Source organism: Chlamydotis macqueenii, chromosome 2, assembly GCF_036417535.1.
Source record: "Chlamydotis macqueenii isolate bChlMac1 chromosome 2, bChlMac1.mat, whole genome shotgun sequence".
NCBI lineage: Eukaryota > Metazoa > Chordata > Aves > Otidiformes > Otididae > Chlamydotis > Chlamydotis macqueenii.
Window position 1 is genome coordinate 37,053,303 of NC_141557.1, and position 23,200 is coordinate 37,076,502.

Genomic DNA, 23,200 nt, shown 5'->3' on the forward strand with positions numbered 1-23,200 from the left:
CCTGATAACCACCCCAGGGGTCAGAGAGAGAAGCAAATAGTTTGCTGGGGCTGGGAACTGTAAACAGAGGAGGGAAACTCCTGGGAGCATTTAATGACTTGAATTAATGTGTCTGGGCGACGGCCTGGATTATTGAACTTTTGCCTCCATCGCTCGCTGTGATCCTCGCTCTGCCCTTCATCCTTTCACAGTGTTCCCTTCAGAAATGCCTGACTGCTGGTACATTGCTGTGGTGGTTTAGCCCTCGTCACCACACAGTTTCTCGCTCACCCTCCCCCTCCCCAGCAGGGTAGGGGAGAGAATTGGGAAGAAATGAAAGCTCGTGGGTTGAGATGAAGACAGTTTACTAAAATAACAAAGGAAAACTACAATAATAACAGAATATAAGGATATTAAAATATTCAAAATGAACAATGCATGATTTCTCACCACCCGATGTCCCAAGGACTGATACACCCGTCCCGAGCAGCGATCACGGAAACAGAACTGAGCAGCAAGCAGAGGAGCAAAATGAGCCAGAAAGGTAGAGAAAGCAATGACAGCAACCAAGAGAGATGGAAGATGAGATGCCCCCCTCCTCAGGCAACCCCCACTTATATACTGAGCATAACATCTATGGCATGAAGTAGTCTCTCTGGTCGGTTTGGGTCAATTATTCTGTCTGTATTTCTCCCAGCTTCCTGCATCTGCCCATTAGCAAGACTTGGAAAGCCAGACAGTGTCCTTGGTGTCATTAGCAACAACTCATATCATCAGGGAGTTTATCAACATTCTTCACACAGGAAATCCAAAACACATCGGCTACTGAGAGGAAAATTAACTCCATCCCTGCCGTAACCAGGACAGTTGTGCTCTCCATGCCTTGACTGGTTGCTGGCATAAGATAGTTTCCAAACAAACCAAATTGCCCTATGACGGCAAGCTTTTTCAATGCTGCTAGCCCTGCACTAACAGTCGTGGTTAAAATGAGGGTGGATTTTATGGGACCTCTGCGAGAAAAATAATTTGGGAGAGGGTCATTGTGCTAAAGCTGATTCCAGCTGTTGCTTGCTTCGCTTGAACCTCTAGTGTCCCTCAGATAAGTGCTTTAAAAAGTATTACCATTGTTGAAGTGCTAAGTGTGTTAACTTCATTACCTTTAGGGGCTTTTGGTATTGATTCCTGCTGTAAATGTGCACATAATCAGAGTAAAATAGCCATATGGACATTCCTGGAAGCTCCTCTCTAGGTGAGATGATAACAGCTCAGAGGAGATGCATGAATTGTCACACACTCCTGTCTGCTGTCCCTCATGGATACGGGCTGTGGATTTTTATCCTGTCAAATTGTTTAGCTACAGAATTACGGCTGCAAAATGTGTTCCAGTGCCTGGGGTTGCCCTTTGCAAAATGCTGGGTAGCCTTAGGAGGCTGTTGGAAAGAGTAGGCTGTGGTTTTGGGTGCAAACTGCTTATAGCAAGGTAACCCTTTAACTGTATTGCTTCCGTTCACTGTCTGAGAAAAAAGGGAAAAAGTTTCAGGTTTGGTCCGTGCAAGATACTCTTTTGCTGTATGCTGTTCCCAACTAGAAACACAGTTGTGACTGACAGCATGAAATATGCGGCTGCATGAGCTGGACTTAGTGTCACGAGAGGAACACACCGTCAGATGTTAAGAACTGGATTATAAGATGTAGTGCGTGCACCCAGTAGTTGAGATTGCAAGTCTGTTGGGATCTTGAAAACTACTATTTTGTCTGTTTCTGATGTGGAGAATTCCATAGGCTTAATTCCTCGGGGAAATCCTCATCTGTTGGATGTTGGTGCAGTAAGACCAGCAGTGGTCCTTCTGGGCCAGTATGAAACATTTGTGTTGTGTAGGTGAGGAGACGCAGGCGGCTCAGGGTAGAAGTCACATTTTATTGAGCACGGTCCAGGGCAGCTCAGCAGTCTTCTTCCTAAGCTGGCAATGAGATCTCTTGACTTGGTCCTATGTTTTGACTATTAGATGCATGCTCTAACTGGAAAATACGGCTTTCCTCCTAACTTGAGGGCAGCTGTTTTGCAGTCACAGTTGCACGAGGGGAAGGTGGTACACTCTGGCCAAGAGCTGCTACCCAAACAGCCAAGCCAGCTGCTGAGCTTCAGCAAAGGTGCAAACCTGGTCGCGTTCATAGACTCACATCGGCACCAGCGCTGGGGAAGGATTTTCTCATGCGTTTACAAGACACCAGCACTGCCTTGGTGCTTCAATTCCTCCTATTAGGCGGATGTTGCTGTGACGTGGAAATTTCAGAATTACCTCCTATCCGCACTTACAATCTGAATTAAGGTCAAAGTCATCCAAGGTCTATCTATTGCGTATGTTTTTATGAAGACTTACGTTGAAGCTCAAGAAATTAATAAGCACAAAGCATAACAATTCTAGTGGAAAGCAAGCAATAATAAAAGTGTGGGTGTCTGACCTTTGTGCCTTTTAGAAGTCGTCGGTTTGACTTCTTGAGTATGTAATTCTCCCACATGGTTTGGCTTTGTGGATGTCTGACATGATCTACATGTCTTCAAATGCTTTTTTTTTTTTTTGTCTTCAGGCTTGGCACTTTGGAATGAATGCTGCCTGGAGTCTGAGTTGTGTAATGTTAAAGTTTGAATTATGTCCAAATTTCAACTGTGTTATCAAGAAATGTCAAGTTTGCTCAGTGATAGCTGCATCCAGATTTCCTAAAGTGTAATGGTGGAAATAGGCAAATCTTTCAGGCTATGGAAACTTCTGGAGAAATACTGACTCCTTAGCAGGCGTAGACTGCTTAAATATCTGTTTTTGTAGTGGGCAGTATTGAATCTTCCAGGTACTGCAGGTACTAACTTTAAGTTTCACACAGAAGTGCCTTATGTGTTACGACCTTAACCAGTGTCTGTGAGCTGTCTGGAATCTCTTCATTTTATTCTATGGCTGAGACCTTAAGCTACTACTCACTTTTATTGTGCTTTGCATTTTATTGTCTTTTTAAAATATACATATCTTTTCCCCAGCAAAGTCAGTGTTTACTGTTAATAGCTGCATGCCTCTAAAATGAGCTGTGGAAGTATGAGCTGTATTTTGCCCTGCCAGTGCACCACCGGTATAAATGGGCTTGGTACACTTTTCTTCAAAGTTGTGCTAGTGCTGGCACCAGTAAGACCTCAAAAGGTTTGGCTTTAACTTTCTATATCGAGTGAAGTCTGAATGCTCAGTTCCAAAAATTGCAATATTCCTAGGACAGTTTATGGGGAGAGAATAAAACTGAATGTACCCAAGGCTCGTGTTCATGGTGTCCAAATGTCCTTTTGCTGCTTTGTTTTTGTGTTGTTTTTTTTTTTCCACTGCTCCTTACTTGTCTGCAAATGTAAAGCTCCTGTAATTGAAGATTGTATCTCTGTTGCACTGCCCATGATTTGTCAGCCACGTGCTATTTTTAGCGGGTTGTTTAGGATAACCTTCCCATGGCTGCTGACTCAGTGTCAGTGAGTACCAGGTGGTTAGTGCATCTTCTGACAGAACCTTGCTGTGATTTTTTTTTTTTCTTAAATTGGTTTCCTTTTACAAAAAATGTATTTTTATTAGTGTAAACATTCTATTCTGAAAATATATACTGTCCTGGTTAACAATTGCCTATCATTGTCTTTTTAATACACATCTAATAAAGAAGAATTAGGTTCTGTGAAGGAAGACAGATAATTGCTGCTTTCCCCTCAAAAAAAAAAAAAAGGACCCAGAACCAAAAAACCCAACCAAACAAAAACCTCAACAAAATATATTGACTCATAACATATTTTTAACCAGCCTCCGAAGTGATGGAGGCAGAGTGCTGTGTATTTTGGCTAATTGATTGCACAGCCTTTGATTGATGGGATGCAATTCGGTTGAGCATCAGCTGCAACTGTAAGCTATAGGACCATGGCTGGAATGATTCATGTGCAGCAGCAGGATCTCCAGAATGAATTAGAGGCTTGTATTGACTGTGGCACTGTGCATTATTTAAAGGATTGGTTCTGTGCCATTGAGTGTCTAAAGAAATTAACTGCTGAAAAATCACCTCCTTTTTTGTGGGTTCTTGCCTATCAATAATGACTTTTAGGATAGTTTCTTTGTTTTGGTGGCAAGACAGATAAAAATCAGTCTTGTTTTCTTTTTTTTTTAATTCTCATTCTTGTGATTTTTTCCCCTTCATATAAAATAAAGAAGTATTGAGAATACTTTGGCATTTATACATTTTTATATTCTTCTAGGAAATAATGGAAGAGCTCTGGAAATGGATTTATGTTTAATTTGTTTTCCAGCCACCCCCAAGGTTCAGCAACCTGTAGACCAGGTTGCTCCAGATGCTGTGGCATTATTGCTTGTTTAAAAAATCAACCAAATCAAGAAAAAAAACAAACCATACTCCTATTATTAGCCTGTGGCTGGAGGGCTTTCTACCCTTAAACTGAGTTGGGCTTAGCTTTAGCAGTATCCTAAGGAATCAGTCTCTAGCTGGTGAGGAGCAGTCATTCCTCCAACATGACATTGGTCCTGTGCTCCCGCAGCGCCGTGCTGGTTGGCAGAGCCCCGGTGCAGGGGACAGCAGAATTCAGGTGTCTCTGCAAAAATATGTGGGAGCTGCGTAGCCCACATGGCCTTGTCAAGGGGTTTTTCCCAGAGATGGTTTGCTGGCGCAGTGTGGGAGCTTCAATATCTCACTCCGTTAGTCCCGGCTGGGGAAGCTCGTTGCAGCCCAGTAATGACAGCTACTTTCCTCCAGTGACGTTGTTGCCTCATTTCTTCTTAAGTTAATGAGCTTGTAGTTTTTAATTAGACGTAAATGACGGTTGTCATGTCTTGTTTGTTTGTATCTTCTCATACTGCTGTAGTACTTCCAAAAGAAGAAAACAATAGAGGGGATTTACTTCTGAAGTCGGGCAGCAGGGTGGGCATAAGTGTACCCAGAACTATTTTTTTTGGTCTGACCTGGTATTTTGGTTATTCTCTGGGAAGGTATTTAGAAGTGCAGGTCATTAATTCAAGGCCACGTGGTCAGTGTGGGAGTTTCAAGAGCTATTGAGAACTACTTTGTTGAAATGCGTTCAGAAATCCACTTCTGTCCCCTCCTTCCCTCGATTTTGAGGAGTTTCTTGCCCGTTGTTTTTCAAGACAATTTGGCTAGCCTTTCCCACAAGGGAGGAAGATGTGTGAGCCAGACAGCCAGGGTGGCTTTTGGAAAGAGTGAAGAAGTGGGTTGAGGAATGATGGAAGGAATTGAGGGGTGGTGAACTGAAAAGGTGGTTTTGGAAAAAAGAGTGAGTCAGTGACACCATATTTGCAAAAGTACTGAAAATGACACATGGCATCTTGGGAACATACTGCTGTGGTCCAGCTGCCTGGAGAAAGGACATGTTGCTGCCAGCAAGCTGGAGTTGTGGTGTACGACATCCAGGCCCATCCGCAAATCTTACTGCTTCAAAGAGTCTGATCTTCCAGGGGGAACCAAGAATGTTTGGGGCCTTCTTTGCAGCGAGTCCCGAATGAGAGAGCTGGTGGAATTGCAGGGAGAGAAGTAACTGAGGAATGCAGTTTTGTTTTTCAGGCTGGCAGCCTCGATGGTTTCTTCTCTGTGGTGGCATCCTGTCCTATTATGACTCTCAGGAAGATGCCTGGAAGGGTTGTAAGGGAAGCATCCAAATGGCCGTGTGTGAAATTCAAGGTAAGTAAGATACAGTAACACTCAGATGCATTAAGTTTGTCCAATAATGTTGCTTTCAATGTGAGATTTCAGGTCACAAAAGCTATATGGCAACTTAATTTCTTTACTATGTATTTGTAGTAACTCAGTAACTTGATCTATATGCCAGTTTTTATTCTATAGTATTTTGAAAATGTTGAGAGATCTGCAAGCCTCTTATATAATGGGTATTCTACATGCAGGTAGGTCACGAGCTGTGGTGGAACATCACACAGCTTCAAATGACTCTTCCTAAGCACAAAGCTGAAGCTAGAAATACGAATAATAAACTTCAGTGCTAGGTCTGCTCACTCATACTGAATTACTTGCCACATCTTTGAGGTTCATCTGTGGGCTGGAAACCTGAAAGAGGGGCTTGCCAGAAGAGGATGTACTTTTCGTAAATGTGTTCCATCTGGATGATACTATACTGATCACAAAACTGCCAAGTCATAAAATGGCAACAGGGCAAGTTTGGGGCTGTAGGTTTCTCATCTTTCGTTACTGTTTGACCTGCTACCTGAAATATCTGTTGGGATGTTAATTTGGGCCGGGAAGGGCTGAGGTGCTGCTCTGAAATCTCTGTTGCTTCCAGTTCATCCTGCAGATAATACACGAATGGACCTGATCATCCCAGGGGAACAATACTTCTATCTGAAGGCAAGAAATGCAGTCGAAAGACAAAAGTGGCTGGTTGCACTAGGAACGGCCAAAGCCTGTTTGACAGACAGCAGGACACAGAAGGAAAAAGGCAAGAACACCCTTTTGCTGGCACATACTGTTTGCTTTTTATTTCCCCGTCCTTGCCCTAGTAGATGTACACACAGAGATTACAAGATCCGTACCTGAACTCTGTGTCCAACCTGTGCTTCAGGTTTTTGTGCTGCTAAAAGTGGGAACTCCAGCTGGAAATCTCAAGTGTTAACTCTCAGTGCAGAGGTTTGAAAACTTTGGCTTTTCCTTAAAATATACTATATATAAATCATTTGGAAATGGTGTGCTGATGGGTTTTATAAGTACAATGAGTGAGTAGCTCCTGGCTGTGGGTCACTGGGATGCAGGCTGTGCTTACAGGTAAGACCCCCACCTTGTGCAGCTGTCTTAGTGTGATGACCCAGCCTCTCATACCAGTGTCGTTTGAGCTTTGGAGTTTCTCAGACCCTTTCCTTCCATATTCTAACAGGGCTGTCTTGTGCACTTCAAGAATCCCTTGGCAATTAAAATAAAGGTTTACAATTGGTTTTAAATGTGCATACTAGTATTCAGAAACTGAAATCCAATCATGGTCAGACTATGAAATTTCATTCACTTACCTCTTTGCTTTCACCAACAATCTCGCTTTCACCCCAGTGAAAACCCCTCTTGCTTACAAGCGAGGTGTTCTTCATGAGTCAGTGTGAGACTGCATGCCTTAACTTTGTGTAACCTCAGCACAATGACTATGCAGAAGATGGGAGAACAGAAAATTATTGTTAATATATCAGTGATCCTGAGAAAATGCGGGAGGGGCAGGCACTTCCTTTCCCTGAGATGAGGAATTGTTTCTCCTCTTAGCCTTACGTGCATTGTCACCAGCCTTTGCATCTGCCAGTTCAAACTGAGTCTTAACTGAGCAGAAGATGCTACTGCGGGGTCCTGCACAAAGTGGGGATCTGATGCGCAGTGCCTAGAAGCAGAACAAAGTTACATCTGTAAGCTGACGTACAGTAGCACAGACTGAAAAGCTACTGATGTATTTGCTGAACTAAACCATGTCAGTTTCATTACCAGACAAATTAATTTATTTTGTAATTCTAGAACTCCAGTGTAAAAAAATTACTTCTGAAAAATCTCAGGTTGACTGTTAGCCATATCTGGATTAGTCTGCTCAGTTCTGCACTCTCTGGTACAAGAAACATACGGACATACTGGAGTGAGTCCAGCAAAGGGCCACTAAGATGATTAAAGGAAATATCTGATGGGAGGGCATAAAAAAGATGAAGCCAGGCTCTTCTCAGTGAATGGACAAGAGGAAATGAGCATAAATTTAAATATAAGCAACTCCATTGAGACATAAGCAAAAATGTTTATATTGTGAGGATGAGGGAGCACTGAAACAGCAGTCTCCATCCTTAGCAATGTTCAAAACCTGACTAGACATGGCCCTGAGGAACATGCTCTGGTTCACCCTGCTTTGAACAGGGGAGTAGGGCAAGTTAGTCTTCAGAGGTCCCTTCCAATCTCAACCATTCTCTGATTCACGGATATTTATGAAATTAATCCCTTTGTGTTGGACAGGATGTATCTTTTCCCTCCAGTGTTATCTACCTAGAATCTTGATCTTTTAATTCACAGTGTAATTGTTTGCACCTTAAACTACTTAGTGAAATAAAAAAATAATATATGTAGGGATTTCTTCCTATTTAAAAGGCCCATTAAGGTCGAGTGTTGTGTACTTGCTTTTTCTTTGTGTCCTCAGTCTAGGAACATGTTTTTCCTGTCTGTGATGGCAAATAATGAAACTGTATTTTACCTGTCAGGAGCATAACTTGTGGCCAATCCAGCTCATCTTTTTGAGCTGATAGAAAATATTCTGAAAGTATTGATTGAATTACTTATTGAATTAGATTGGATAATACTATTTCAGCAACTTTCCAAAATCATATACTGCAAGATTGATACAATAAATTTAACTCTTCTTTTGTTTCACTTTTAGAGTTCACTGAAAACACAGAAGCCTTGAAAACTAAAATGTCTGAACTTAGACTGTACTGTAACCTCCTTGTTCAGCAAGTGCATAAAACGAAGGAAGCCAGCATTTCTGGTGTATCAGAAACAGAGGTACAGCTCTATTTTTGGTGTAGACCACATCTGCAAAATTCTGAGATTGTGAACTCTTCTGGTTAGCCAATGTAGTATTCACTCACAGTTACTTGATATTGCACCTTTTTTTCTGCAGAGAACCTTTGAGAAATAATGTACCCACACAACAGTTCTTGTTTAGATGGAGTAATACTATATTGTTGCAAATAACTTTCCCTATGTTGGGGTAGCTGGGGTAGCAAGTAGTGAGATGAGATATGATGTCTATGATCTAGATAATAACGTCTCTGTAGGTGATCGTGTGTATATAGCGGATGAAAAACTCAAGAAGATTTTTGATAAAAAGATAACTTGCAAGAAGCTCACATTTATCTGCCCGAGTCATTAATATCCTGCTCAGCAGAACACTTCTATTCTCAGCCAAAACCCTTAAAAGGTCAAGAGATAATGCAGACCACAAAAAAGCGAAATTACTAGAAAGAACTGCCTCACTTAAGTTAAAGTTTCAAACCTTGTGAATCTTGCTGACCAAAGAAGCCTCATTTAAGAGTTCTGCCCCTTGCTTTGAGAGAGAAAGGTATGAAGAGAGATGCATGTCACTTGCTAGAGAAGCTGATGTGGAATTCCAGGATGTCTCCCTCTGGAGAGATGCATCCTCAGGAGCAGGACAGGCAGGGAAAACACCTGAAGGTTAATCATTTGTATGTCCAAACCATCTCTGTGAAGATAACTGATCAACTGTTTATGGTGAATTAACAGATGGTGCAGGAGCATGATGTAGTGTATAAATGACTAAAAGTCAGTGTTAGAACTTGCAGTTCGCGGGTGTTGACAACAAACAAGTAATGCAGTGTTTATCCAGCTCATAGCTCATTCTTCTAGGGGGAAAACTTGTTTTCCCTGATCATACTTGTATTTAACTGGGAAGATTTATTGCTAAAAGCATTTCAGCATTAGTTACTGCACTTTGCAGAGATGATGAAGAGCACTGTGGCAATGTGATACTTCATTCTGCCTGTTTTTCAATTGCAGTAATTTTTTGTTCATGGGATTTTTGAAATTATTATCTGCAGATCATTCTGTATCTATTTAATTTGTTTCATTTCTCCTGTCAGTGGTGTCTTCTGGAATGCCATTGTTGAATACATCAAGGCTTAGTATTTAATACACTTTTAACACCAGAGATAAGTAACTAAGAGGCATTACATTTAAAGTGTAAGCATACTGAGCTGCTTGTAATGAGGGGCTGACAAGAGTGGTAATGCTGTGAGGGTGCATAGCCCCAGTAACATGTGATGCCAGTTCTCTGAGCATCTGACACATTGCATTTTAATTCATGTTAAACAGAAGTCATGACCGTAGCGGTTGTGGGCTTTGTAGACATTAGTTGCTCCAAATTGATCTTTTGTGGTGAGTCCATTTCTTCCAATTGGTTTCTCCAACAGAGTGAGATTGATATGGGAGCTCTGTTAAAATCGACCTGTGACACCTTCCTGAAGACTCTTGAAGAATGTATGCAGATTGCAAATACTGCCTTCACCTCTGAGTTATTGCACCAGACCCCGCCTGGATCCCCACATTTAGCAGTTCTCAGAACTAGCAAGGTAATGGCCGGTAGCGTCTTCCCTCAGTCTTGGCATGGATGCTAAGGCACCCTTTTGTAAAGTAGCATCTGTAGAAGCAGGAAATGCATTTTTACCCCTATTATGGCTAGTAGTCCTTCACTCTGCTATTTCTTGTGGTTTGCAAGTGAGGTAAGGCCATTTTTAAATAAGCAGTAACCCATCTCTTAACTTTTAATGATAGGTGAAAGTTATTAAACATTAACTTTCATGGCCTGCCCCAGCTACAGACAGTGGTATTTCAGAATGTCTTGGCTGTATGGCAAGTTGGTCCGTTGTGGGAGCTCACAGCAATTATTCCTCTTCTAAGCTACTGCAGCGTCGAACCTGTGGTAAGACGCCCACAGGAGCTGATGAGCTTATCTTTTTAATGACAAGGGCACTTTCCTGATTCCCGGATCCACAGCTACATACGTAAAACTGGAGCGTCTCTGGCAAACAGCAGATTAAGGTGCATGTAGGAAGGTAAATGCGTCACTGCGTCTGGGAAGTGAGATTACCTCACCATAGCTGGTATCTGGCCTGACATTTCTTCTGGTTTTTTTTCATAATTTTTTTCTTAACAACATAATTGCAAAGCAAACTCACTGCCATGTTTCTTTTCCACATACTGTATGGTGTTGTGTCTCATTTGACATGTGCTAGCTAGCTTCTGAAAGAAGTCTTCTGGTTTTCTTTTTTTTTTTATTTTTATTTTTTCTTTTCAATATTGTAATGGTGTAATAATGTGGCACCTTTTTCGCATTTGTCTATATACTGCCTCCAGATTAGAGAATTAGTCAACGTATCCTTAGCTTTTCAGGTTTTTTACTGACCCCAACTTGTGTTTAATAAAATGTGAAGTTTGAGAAGCATGATACAGTCTTCTTGCTTTAAAAAATATTCTTCCTCCCCACTTATCTTACAGATAAAGCACTCTGTCTTGTCCAGTCACACCTCAACAGAAAGGTATAATAAAAGTCTTTACTGTCAGTCTCTTTCTAATCTGTTTTTGGTAGTGTCTGTTCTTTCCACATTTTTATTCTAATATAATTAGTACTGGGTGGAGGCAGAATTTTGTTGCTCTGTGTACTTGGCAAGCAGACACTACAAGAGAGAGCTGGCTCACCTCACTTAACGTTTCTATCAGCCCTTTCCCTTTTTTTTTTTCTCAGCCATCCGCTTTGTGACTTATTGGTCAGTCACCAGCCAACTCTCTCTCACTTCAGTGTTCTTTCCTGCATCTTAGGTTCCACTCCATAAGCTCATAAAATCACTGATGGAGAGCAGGCTATGATTTATGGAGTAGATGACAAGGGTATATATTTTAAACTACTAATGATGGAATGTTCTTTTAGCTGCAATACATGTCTATTATTTTCTTTTTTGTAATAAATTTTTTAATTATGCCTCTTTTTAATAAAGGCCATTGTAAATATATTCAAACTCTGTAAACTGGGGTTGAATTGTTAATCCTACTTGCTGCAAAGAGCTGCCTGGTTCCTTTTATTATTTTAGACAAGTTATTTTGCTCAGAGCAGCCTGTGATAGGCTATAATTTAAGTCAATTATTTTTCTGTTACTGTTATTTGTGTGTTTTCACATGAAGAAGCTTACCAAGTAATGTTTTATATGCTAACCATTATTCTTTCCCTTTCTTCAGACAGATGGAATTGAACCCCTGTGAAAATGGCTCTGTAAAAGCAGAAATTAACCATCAAGAGCAAACCCTTATTAAAAATCTGGAATGTTTAAATCTGGAAACAAATGAGGAGAGCAGTGATGTTTCTGTTGAAGATCACGTAGCAGAGGATTTGGGAGGTAAATATGTGCACCGTCTTTTATCCAGAATTATTGCACTTAAAGTGTAAATGGAGGGAGGTGTAGGCTGCCTGTGAGAGTGCTTATACCTTGCTTCCCAGGAGAGGGAATGTCAGTTATTTTAGTTTGATATCTGCCCATTGTCAAGTCTTCCCAGCATAGCTCCTGCCCTTATTAGGCAGGACTAACTTGGGACTGAATGGAGAAGGAAATTAAAAATTCTTTTTTGAACAAGTGGAGGCTCCTCTAGGTGCTCATTGACAGGCATAACAATACAGCCTGGCAGAGCTTAGGCTCTTCTTGCACTGTGGACAGGCACGTTATTCCCAGAGGCCCTCCACTGGGAATGCCAGCACCTGTACTGGTATGTAGGGCTGCAGTGTCAGAAGAGGGGCGTTGTGTGCCTGTTTGGGAGGGGTTGACCTTGTAGTCGCTCTTCATTGCTCTGAGAAATCTTTACAGAAAATTAACCCTTTTTTCTGCAACTAAGAATATACTAGGAAGCACCTTATTTCTTCCATTACCTTACCAATAGCACAAAACAGATTTGTGCGTGACTTCAGTAAAACACTGTTGAACTAATTCAGTACAAAATTCCATCCAACATAGCTATATTGTTAAGGGCTGCTGAACTTTGTTTTGATAAGTCTGTATAAATAATACATGATTTCTGCTCGTCCTGTTGAATGGACTGTATTGTTCTTGAGCAGTAGCTTTCTCTGCCTGGCCATTCTTCCAAAACATATGTGTGCTCTCACTGAATCAGCAGAAGTTTTTAAGCCTAAGTTAATGAACATGGTGATTTTGCTCTTACATGGGAACCCTTTGGAGTTTTCCCCATTTCTGTGGCTGGTGTTGTGTGGTGTGGTAAATCTCTGCAGAATAATGTGCATGTGTCACCATTTAGTGTAGTAACGGAAGAATACAGTGCTAAAGCATGGAGGTCATACTAATTCAAGTCAGGTGGTTGGTAGCATTTAGCTACTGAGGTTGTCCCTGTGCAAAAAAGAGAAAACACTCTTCTCTCATAAGACGATCCTCTCTAAGGATGTGTGGGCTCACCTGCATCAGTGCTTGGTTTGTCTGATTAAAAGAAATGAGGAGGGGGCTGGTTGAAATGTGGTCTGAGCACCCAGCAGACCTGTGGTGAGAGTCATGGTGCTGGCAGGGAAAGCTTTTAAACTTGCATGATCCAGATATCCAAGTGCCTTCCTTCAAATAGCATCTTGATGAACAGGAATAACAATATGGATATGTGGCTGTTTTCTTTTTCTATTTTTCTTTTTCTTCTGTTTCCTATAAATGTAAGGCATTAAAGAAGATGGAGAGAACAAGCTGCAAGCTGTGGAAAGCTTTGGTGCCCATAAGTTGCTGCAGTCGGAAACAAATTCTTTAAGTGAATTGAATCTGTGTGAGAAAGACAGAAATGAAAATGATTCTCCTACTTTCTTCAGTGTCATGAGCAATAGGTAGTACAGATTTCAATTAAAAGGATTATTGAAACTTTGTTAAGCCTTTAATTGACTAATTTTTCTACCTGTAAAGCTGTATTTGCTGAGATTATTTAACAAGACTGCCCACAGCACAGTAATTTAAGAAGATATTCTTTATAGAATTAGCTGTACAGAGTGGAGTGGGAGGTTTTTTTCCTTATTTGTAATTGCAGGCCTTGCTTGCACACCACCAAATGTGTGTTTTCTGCAGTTATTTACTTTAACCTAGTGAAACAAAAAACGTGTTGGTGTTTCCATGTCTATAAATTTTACCTCCATACAAATTAAGTGGACATGAAATGTAATTTTACCTTTAAAAGTTGCACAAAAGGAGTTGTTAAGGTGACAATCATTTCTGCTTATTCTGGACACCAGGTTCAGTGATATTGAACTTCGGGAGGAGGAGGGCATACCAACAGAAGAGTTTCTGGAGTCGTGTTACGCAATTGTGCCCGTTCTGGGTAAGCAGCTCCTTCTTTCTGACTCCTTTTGACTGCTGCCAGCTGGTGGAGCAGCTGGTTTGGAGAATTTGTTTATTCACTAGAGTCAAATAGTAGAAACAGTTCCTATCAGCAGAATCAATTTGACTGGTACCAGAGGACGTTTCTTACTTTTTGGCTTTATAGAGGATCCACTCTCATTTAGATGGGACCTGTGTATAAGCTGTCTGGAATTTTGTGGGTCTATCTGAAACAGCATTTTCTTCCCCTCAGAAGAGTTGTGTGGATGCCTTATGGGTCCAGTACAGCTGACAGCACACCATCAGTATTATCTATTTGATTTTTCTGAAGACTTCTGTCTCCAGCTAGTGCAACACCCTACCTGCTTGCCACCTGCATCTAACAGTGGATATGAGGTCCCTGTGAACATGCAGCCTTTTGAAGACTTCTAAATTATAGGTCGGAATATTTTAGCACTTGTACCAACTGGGGTGGATTGGTTCTACACCAAAGAAAGACTTCGGTTTACGTTGTTCATTGAGTATTCTCCTGCCATTTATAAAGATTGTTAAGAGAGTAAATTATATTAATTGTAACTAAGACATGAGGACTGTAAAAAGACAGAATTTTAAAATGTGGCCTTCTTGTTTGTTTTTTTTTTTCCTAGACAAGTTGGGACCAACTGTTTTTGCTCCTGTTAAAATGGATTTTGTGGGTAACATCAAGGTAACAGCTGATTTACAACATTGATTCTTATTTTGCTTTTTAAACAAAATATTTTAGGTACCAAAACTCAAGAATCTTTGTTGTAGGAGTCAATACTGGAAGGTTATTTCATATTTTATAACATTGTTGTCTGTCAAATCAGAATGCTGAAATGCCCCTAATTCTGTTCTTACAGTACACACTGTGTTTAGTAAATCCAGCTGTTGTGCGCAAACTTATAAAATACTTGATTGACTGCCAAGTAAAACATCTGTTACACCTAATGAATATGACTTCGATTCTGAGGTGAAATGGTTGTAAGTCATTGTGATTGACTTTAGACTGTAAACCAAACTGGGTCGAGGAGAAAACTCCTTTCCTCAAACAAGTAGGAGCAAGCTGGTGTGGTAAGAAGCAGCTCCTCAGCAGGTTGGGGCAGACTGCAGCTTTGGTTCTCATTCTGTCGGTCCTTCCAGCTCCAAGTCTGAAAAGATCTGAAGTGCTACTTGCAAAGTAAGATGTATTCATAGTGAGGCTTTTCATAGCTTTTCTTTCAAGGAAAAAAAAAGAAAAGCAAAACATGTCTCCTGAGTGTATGATAAGGAACATTACATACATTCAAATTTGTTTGGTGCAAAGTAAGGCACGTGCACGTATCTTGGTGAAGATAGCCACTGGAAGAGTGAAAATAGCAAGAGGGGAGAATGCTATTAAAAAAAATAATTGAATATTTATTCTCAAGTGATAGGCAGCTGCTCCTTTAATGTAGAAGACAACTGTTTAACTGCCTCTTATATATTTTTCTTTTTCTTTTTGTGAGGAGTTGTGTATAACAAACTTTGGAATAAATCAGAAAGCTTAAGCATGCCAATGACTGCTAAGTGTAAATTGAGAATTTGCAGCTTAGCAGTTGTCAGAAGGTAATCTTGCTTGTACTTGAAGCCTGGGGCAAATGGGACTTTGCTTGCAGAGCAGGTTGAGTTAACTCTGTTCCACTGGTGTGGAGGATGCTATGTGAACCTAAAGCATTTTGTGAGGCAGAAATGGTAGATTCCATGTAAATCTTTGAGATGCTTTTTTGTTGTTGCTGCATTAGCCAGATGGTAAATAGGTGCTATTTGTAGGACAGGCCACTGTTTGATCGTAAAAGCCTAATGCTTTCTTTTCCTCTCTTTTTTTTTTTTTTTTTTTTTTTTTTTTTCCAGAAAATAAACCAGAAATTTATAACCAACAAAGAAGAGTTTGATACCCTTCAGAAAATAGTGCTCCATGAAGTGAATGCAGGTGTAGCACAAGTTAGAAACTCTGCTACGGAGGCTCTCCTGTGGCTGAAAAGGTGACGGCCTCGTATGTACTTACACTATGAACCGGTAAAGTGTGATGAGGGGCCTTTGACCAGCGCAAGCTTGTGTACATGGAGCAAACTGGTTACTTTCCACAGGCTCCATCAATCCAAACTGGCTGGATTCAAGATTACTGTGTTGTCTGTGGTTATATCGCTGCAGCTTTGTCAAAAGGCCTGAAAAAGCAATTTCAGGCAACATTTTTTTCCCATAAAAGTGAAATTGCAGTGAGTGACTGATCCTGTTGGGCCTGCCATCAGGCAGGTGATTTCAGGCTGCAGCAGAAGTGTTTTAGCAAAGTGTTTTGCCTTGGGCTGGGAGAGACGCTGGAGAAGGTGGCTGCATTTTTAAATTCAAATTGAAAATGACGTCTTACTTTTGAATTTTATTGCACTTCTGAGTTGTATTGCAACTTTGGGGACTTTGTTATACTTTGGGTTACTTTATTATAAACATGATTTCTTTTTATTTCATTGGTTCATCCTGACAGAGGCTTAAAGTTCCTGAAAGGGTTTTTGACAGAAGTGAAGAATGGGGAAAAGAATATCCAAACAGCTCTCAGTAAGTGCCAGTTGCTTTGTTCTTTGTGTGCTTCTGAATTTACACACTTTGCTATTTTCCTTCTCATTTAGAACCTATGGTTTCTTTTCTTCAGTGACTAATGGCGCAAGTAATCTCCAAGTCATAACTTTTTTGAAAATTACCATTTTCATGGAGGTTGCTAGATAATAACTGGTCAGTGTTGATTTAATAGCAGATAAAGATTCCTTTAATTGGCATACTTTTGGCAGGGGAGACAGTCATATCTTAGGGAAGAAAAGTGTTTTGTCTCATTCCGTTTTCTCTACTGGTTTGCAGCGAGAGCGCTCCCGAATTTATAGTTGCTGTTGTATTATTTTTTAAGTTCCTTTGAGACTGGCCACCACTCTGCCTCTTTGCCAGTATGGCTGTGAATTGCCTGTATCAGTTAGAAGGGAGTTTGTAACAGAAAAGAAGGAATTTTTTCCAAGTACACCATTTCTGACACCGAGTCAGGCTATACCTACCCACAGCAGTTATAAAACAAAATACAAACCCCTCTTAGACTCAACTTGGTTATTCCTGAGTAAGACCCTCTCTGTATGCATGCAGTCTCATGTTATGGTAGTCCTTTAAAAAAAACTGATAATCCTTTTAAACAGCTTTTTTTTTTTTTTAAAAAGCTTTTTTTTAAACAGCTGAGCAGTTGCCCTATAGGATTAGTAAAAAGAACTACTACACCCCAAAGTATGTAAGCAGCTGTTGAAAGTGGGACTGTAAATACACTGCTACCAGATGTGGGTGTTAAACACCATGGAAAGTCAAGGCAATTCTTTAACCTTCTGAGTCTGAAGGTTTCTGCACTGAATTACTACTTGAATTGCTCTGTGTCCTCAGCAGAGGCACGTGCTGGTTTTTTTTTTTCTCACTTGTTCCTTCCATTTCTGCCTCTGAAAAACTCTTCCATATCTGTATCACCAGTGCAGCTCTGGTTTACTGTCAGTGTTTCTTATTTAAGAGTTGCTGTGCTATTTGAATCTCAAGTAAAGATGGGATATATGTTCTTTTTCTACAACCTCAGATATCAAGCTAATGAAATATGAAAAATGAAAATAAAAACTAGAATATCCACCAGTTCTTATGATCTTTTGGGGAACAAACAGCTTTCTAAAGGGATTTGTCTTTGGGTTTAAATCTAAGCAAACTTTTCAACATCTGGTGTTTTTATTGTCCCCTGTATTGGCTGATAAGGCGGAGAATAGCCTTGTCAGTCCTGTTAGCTACACAGTACTCTTTCTCCTTATTTCATTGTTCCTATTACCGTATGCTTTTCTCATAGATTCTCACTCCTACTGTAAAGATAGAAAAGCTGCATTCCCCAGTCATTAGACTGATAGATGAGGAGTACTTCACATTACAGCAAAGCTTGTGACTGTGTTTTTCTGACTTTTTACACTCTTGCACTGTCTGCAGTCTTTTAAGCAAATAACCTAAAGCAACAAAATGTAGAGGTTCTCTTTCTTCAAGGTGAAGAGCTCAGGGAAAGTATAATATAATGTCAGATACTTAAAAATTCAACTGGAGGACAAGGATATGAAGTTACAACAGGGACAAACTAAAACTGGAAAAATATGGCTCAAAGATGTTTGGTTTTGTATATGGAAAGCCTTATATATGAAAGTGGAGCTGTCTAGGAGCATAACAAGGGTCTTAGTCAAAGACTGCACTCAGGGGCACTCACAAGAGAGATCTTGAGGATTATTTTAATAACGACCTGGTGCTTTCTGTTCCAGTGATCCTCAAAACTTGACCCTCAAATGTAAAGAGAGAGTTCTTGGTTAATGCCTGAGCTAACCATCTCCATTGAGGCTGACTAACCATCAACTTGCTGGATTGTTTAACCCTGTGTATTGTTTTCTCACTTGCACTCAACTGAGAACTAGACAGTAGAAGAAGTGTTAGTTGTGAAGCACAGCTAGTCAGATAAAAACTACATTTGCCTTCCTGTCTGTTAGAACGCTTACTTGCCATGGATGAGTTGAAGGAGATTTGACAGCAAAGCTGAGATTCCAGTACAGAAATCCCAAATCTGTCATCTCCTTTCAGTCATAACTTTGGTGCTCAGAAACATCCATTATTTGCATCCAGTGGCAAGAATATATCCTTAAATAGTCATTTTTAAGCTCTAAGTTCTCTTTGTGATGCAAACTTGAAACTGATAGATCTAACTCTTGTTCAATTTTTTTTGTTTTTTTTTTTTTTCCTTTAAGACAATGCTTATGGGAAGACATTACGGCAGCACCATGGTTGGGTTGTCCGCGGGGTCTTTGCAGTAAGTATTTATCTTGGTTGCTGGTAGAGCTGGGAGTCTTGTTCATGTGATCTTATGTTATGTGTAATTAATAAACTATGTTAAAATTCTAAGCATTAAAATTAATAGATTCTGTTGTCAGACCTTATTTTCAAGGTGAGGACTGTGGTTATCACTACATTTAGTATTGGGCTTTGAGGGTGGAACCTGCTTTCTGGAGGAAAACGAGTTGGATCACACTTGCATGCATATTTTTTTAATTGTGTTTTTCAGCACAGTCTTGCAGGGCTAGTAAATGAAGAAATGAGGATTTGAGGTTGCTTTTTTGAGGACTGAGATGTCTCTGGATGTGAGCATTCAGGAAGGGTTAGTGCAGAACGTGTCAGGGAGTTGAGGTAGAGTATATTGGCTAGAGGAAATGGTTTATTTTTAGTGCAGTCTGGCAGCTCCCCCTCGTGTCTGTCACTGGAAATTATCACTGAAATTACAAAAGGAAAAGTAAAGCCTGGTTCAGGCCATCATGACAGAGACTTTGACTGGGAGAAACAGAAATGTTGGGAAGAGCTTTCTAAAGAGCATTTTGAGAATGAGACTTCGGTGTGTAACACTGGGTTTGGAGCTCACCTAACAAACTCTACTTTATTTGGGGCTTGTATTTAATTAATTTCTAATGTATGCTATTTATTTGTACAAAATATGATGTACAGAAACTTCCTAAAAATCAGGTCTCTCTCGAGGTGTCTTTACCCGGGATCTACACAGAGAAAATAAAAATAAAAATAAATTTTAAAAAACCAACAAAAAAAACCCCAAAAACAAACAAACAACAAAAAAAACCCCCCACAATTAAACTCCCTCCCAGTTAAAAATCTTAACATGTGCATGTACACATAAATAAATTACAGTTATGCTATCTGAGTGCAAAGAGGAATTCCTTAGAAGTTTTTCATGGCTTTAGTTGGGTTTCTTTTCCTGTTCTGTTTTGAAAATCTAAAAGCTTTGGTTCTTCTCCCAGTTAGCTTTACGGGCAGCTCCAACATACGAAGACTTTGTGGCAGCTCTGTCTGTAGAGGAGTGTGATCCTCAGGAAGAAACATTTTACAAAGGAATGCAGAGGGACCTCAACATTTACTTACCAGCCATGGAAAAGCAGCTAAATATCTTGGACACTCTCTATGAAGTACATGGTTTGGAGTCAGATGAGGTGGTATGACTGCAGCAAAACTGTGTCTTAAAACTTCAGGGACTCTGTTAACAAAGATTTCTTTCATTTTGGGTTTTTTTTGGACATCGTTTCTGTTCATTGTTATCTTTTCAGGTGGGAAGAGTGTTGTGAGTGTTTTTGGGGAAGGGTATGTATGATTGGTTTTTTGTTAACGCTTGTTTTGTGTTTAAATGCAGAGGTACTGTTTCTCTTTGGGTCATAACTATGTCCATGATGAATGTTCTTGACTGTTTCTCTTCTGTCTGTGCACTCCCTCTTCTCTTCACCTCATAGAAGTAACAGCAGAATTTGGCCTTGGCTCCTGTACCTTAGGAGAGAGCCATGCGTGCAGCATATTTGCTTTTGAATTGAATACAGCTAGCAGTTTAAAAAGCAGATTTTATTAAAATCCTTTCTAGGCTGCCATTATGGGCAGAGACTTCACTAAAGTGAACATGAAATGGGTAAAACTAGGGGAAGCTAGAATTTGTAATGGAGCTGTTAACACGTTGGACCAATTACAAACCTTAAAATCTGAAATGATGTATAAGTGACTGGAAATTAAGAAAGTAAGGTTTACCCTTTTTTGCATTTTGCTGATATGGATAAAAATGTGCTTCTTAACTCTGCTGCTATTAAAAATAATAAATAAGTCCTTTTAGCTAGTGGTGTGGTTAAGGACAAAAACTCCTAGCTGTGTTGATGACTAGAAGGCTGTCTGTGAATTATTGGTTGCCCATTCAAGGCGTAAGCAGGTCTCTCAGTGGTGACCTAGGGCTTTGGATGGCTTTGTGCAAAGAGTTGAGTTTAACTCGTTCAGGAGGAGAGAAGACTTAGAATTAGTAAATCTTTGTAGATAAATGAGAAGTTTCAATGTCACCACACTCACAGGAGAAGCACGGGCTTTTGTTAGGCTAAAAACCACATTTTCAGTAAACTGAATGTACTGCAGGCCCGCTGCCCTGCATCGCTCTGTGACGGGAGCTTCTCTGCACATTGAATACTTGATACTTTCTAAAGAGCTTAGCATTGCAAGCTTTAAGAAAAGCATATGATGCTTGAAGAAAAGACCAAACATCACACTCGGTGTATGAAGCAAGATACTAGAACTGTAATTAGGCATTTAAGCAGTGTGTCTTTCTTGTTCCTGTCATCTTTTCTGAGTTGTGCCTATCTGTAGTTCCTACATACACCAAGAGGAATCAGAAGGATGCAGAAGTTTTGGTTTTTTGGGTTTTCTTAATTTAAGTAGTATATATTTATGTTTGAGTACAAAGTCAAAACTTCTGGCCAAAGCTCCATTCAATTGTTTCACTACTCAGAATGCTAAAAATGAAGCAGAGAGCCTTTGGGATTCAGGTGTCTGTTGCTTCTAAGCACGAATGCAAAGAAACGAACCCTGCAGCAGAACAACCAACTCTTCACTCTGTGTGGTTTCCTCATAGTTTTCAGCTATTATATGGGAAACTTTGCTGTAATAGTTCTTAGCTGAATGCTCTGGGAAGGTATTGGAGACCACATTTCCACAAAAGGGCAGCTGGAGTATAAGCTGGAAATTATTTGTGAGATCATGATAAAAATTGGCTTCCCTTTTTGCTCTAAGCTTTTCCAGTAGCAGGAAAGGGTCTTCAGCACTTGTCTTGGAGGTTTTTTTGGGTTTTCTGTTTGTTTGGTTTGGTTTTGTTTCATTTTTTTAACTAGCAAGAGAGCCACTGATTTGTTAGTAGTGCATCAGACCCAACGTTTGATGCAAGAGGTAAGGAGGCTTTATTTTGTAAGCGGAGAAATTAACAGCTTCATTGAGTCATTAGGTTTAGCAATTACTAACTTCTACCATTCTTTTTCTAACAAATTGAGAGTGGTCCACAATGCGTATACTCTAATCAGCATGGCATCTTGCCTCAGAGTAGGCTTCCTTAACTTGCTCTTTGCTGTAAAGCTGGTCTTTCTGAGAACATTTCTTAGGAAACCGTGGCTTCAGGATACCCCTGTGTGTTTGTTGTTAAACAGGGAACTTGTAGAGGAGGAATTGAGTAAGGTCTCCTTGCCTTCAAAACTTTTGCTTCACCATGCACTGCTCTTGCAGGGTGCTGAGCACTTCTAAGACAAATGAATGCTACCTTCCCAGTCAAACCACTACTGAGAAGGAAACCCATGCAGCATGTTGCAAAGCTGAACTCCAAAAGTTGTATCTCTAAGGGTGCAATAGACCAGATGACCAAGTGGAAGCAATACACTGCTAGACAATTCACTTCTTTCTTTTCTTGTGATGTCAGTTTGGCAAGCAGAGGATTGCTTTGATTTTAATAATTGTAGAGAACAAGCAATTAATTTCTGGTTTTCAAATTTAGAATTGGAGAGGAAGCGCGTGTTTTTTGTTTGATTTGTTTGGTCGTTGATTGGTTGGGATTGTTTTGTTTTGGTTTTTTTTGATGGCTGACATTTGTGAACAACTGACCTGCATATTGATAGAGGTCCACATGACTCTCAGATAACAGCACCCTTGCTCTGTGTACTTTACATGAACTGCTTTGGTTTCTTAAACTGCATTAGTCTAAAATTTTGCATCCCTTTCCTTTAGAAATGCTTTCGGCTGTTTCCTTCAACGTCTAACAGTTGCATATTCTCAGGGATTTTACTTAGCCATGGCAAAATAAGAGTAATCACAGCCTCACCCCAGGGGAGTAAGGCTGCTTTTTGTGAAATTAGTATAGTTGAGCATAGAATTCTGATACAGCATATGACACTGACGGTGTCTGTCCAGTCTGTGTCCTTGCTGAGACATGGTAAATCCCAAAGCAATCTGATAGAAGTGCTATCTAGCACCGAATAATGGCTGTCAGCATATTTAAATAGAGATCATACACAAGTCTTGTAATATAGTGCCATTGGCATTAGAGCAGAGCTCTCAAATAATTTCAGTCGAGTTCTGCTTAGCAATGGGAGGCTTTTATTTATTTTATTTATTTTGTTGTTATTTTTTAAAAACAAACTATGTTCTGGAGCCCCCTCTGCTATTTTAAAACACCATACTCAGTTACATATTGAAGTTCTGTGACATTACAGTTGTAGAATATAAACTGGATACTCAAGTGCTTTAGTGTAGACTTAAGGAGTCATTGAAACATCCCATCTTGTCACTGTTGTAATGTGGGTCTCCCTTTAACAGATGCACTCAAAGTTAAGGGCCATATACCTTCACTTACAAGCTTTTTGTAAAGCATTATCAGGGTTTAGGTTACAACT

General features: G+C 40.1%; 1 protein-coding gene across 2 annotated transcripts in view; it reads left to right on the forward strand.

Moving 5' to 3' along the window:
• The window catches only part of PLEKHA8 (pleckstrin homology domain containing A8), a 28,692-nt gene extending 5,746 nt beyond the window's left edge, over positions 1 to 22,946 (forward strand). Inside the window, exons 2-14 of one of the 2 annotated variants that reach the window (XM_086742600.1) lie at positions 5,581 to 5,697; positions 6,311 to 6,466; positions 8,411 to 8,535; positions 9,963 to 10,121; positions 11,047 to 11,087; positions 11,782 to 11,939; positions 13,249 to 13,408; positions 13,808 to 13,893; positions 14,540 to 14,598; positions 15,783 to 15,913; positions 16,411 to 16,481; positions 18,710 to 18,771; positions 19,766 to 22,946. In XM_086742600.1, the coding sequence (XP_086598726.1) occupies positions 5,581 to 5,697; positions 6,311 to 6,466; positions 8,411 to 8,535; positions 9,963 to 10,121; positions 11,047 to 11,087; positions 11,782 to 11,939; positions 13,249 to 13,408; positions 13,808 to 13,893; positions 14,540 to 14,598; positions 15,783 to 15,913; positions 16,411 to 16,481; positions 18,710 to 18,771; positions 19,766 to 19,963 (1,523 nt within the window). In that variant the 3' untranslated portion in view covers positions 19,964 to 22,946. The remainder of the gene's footprint in view (positions 1 to 5,580; positions 5,698 to 6,310; positions 6,467 to 8,410; positions 8,536 to 9,962; positions 10,122 to 11,046; positions 11,088 to 11,781; positions 11,940 to 13,248; positions 13,409 to 13,807; positions 13,894 to 14,539; positions 14,599 to 15,782; positions 15,914 to 16,410; positions 16,482 to 18,709; positions 18,772 to 19,765) is intronic. The other variant, XM_086742601.1, reaches the window with a different exon arrangement.
• The last annotated feature ends 254 nt before the right edge of the window (positions 22,947 to 23,200 follow it).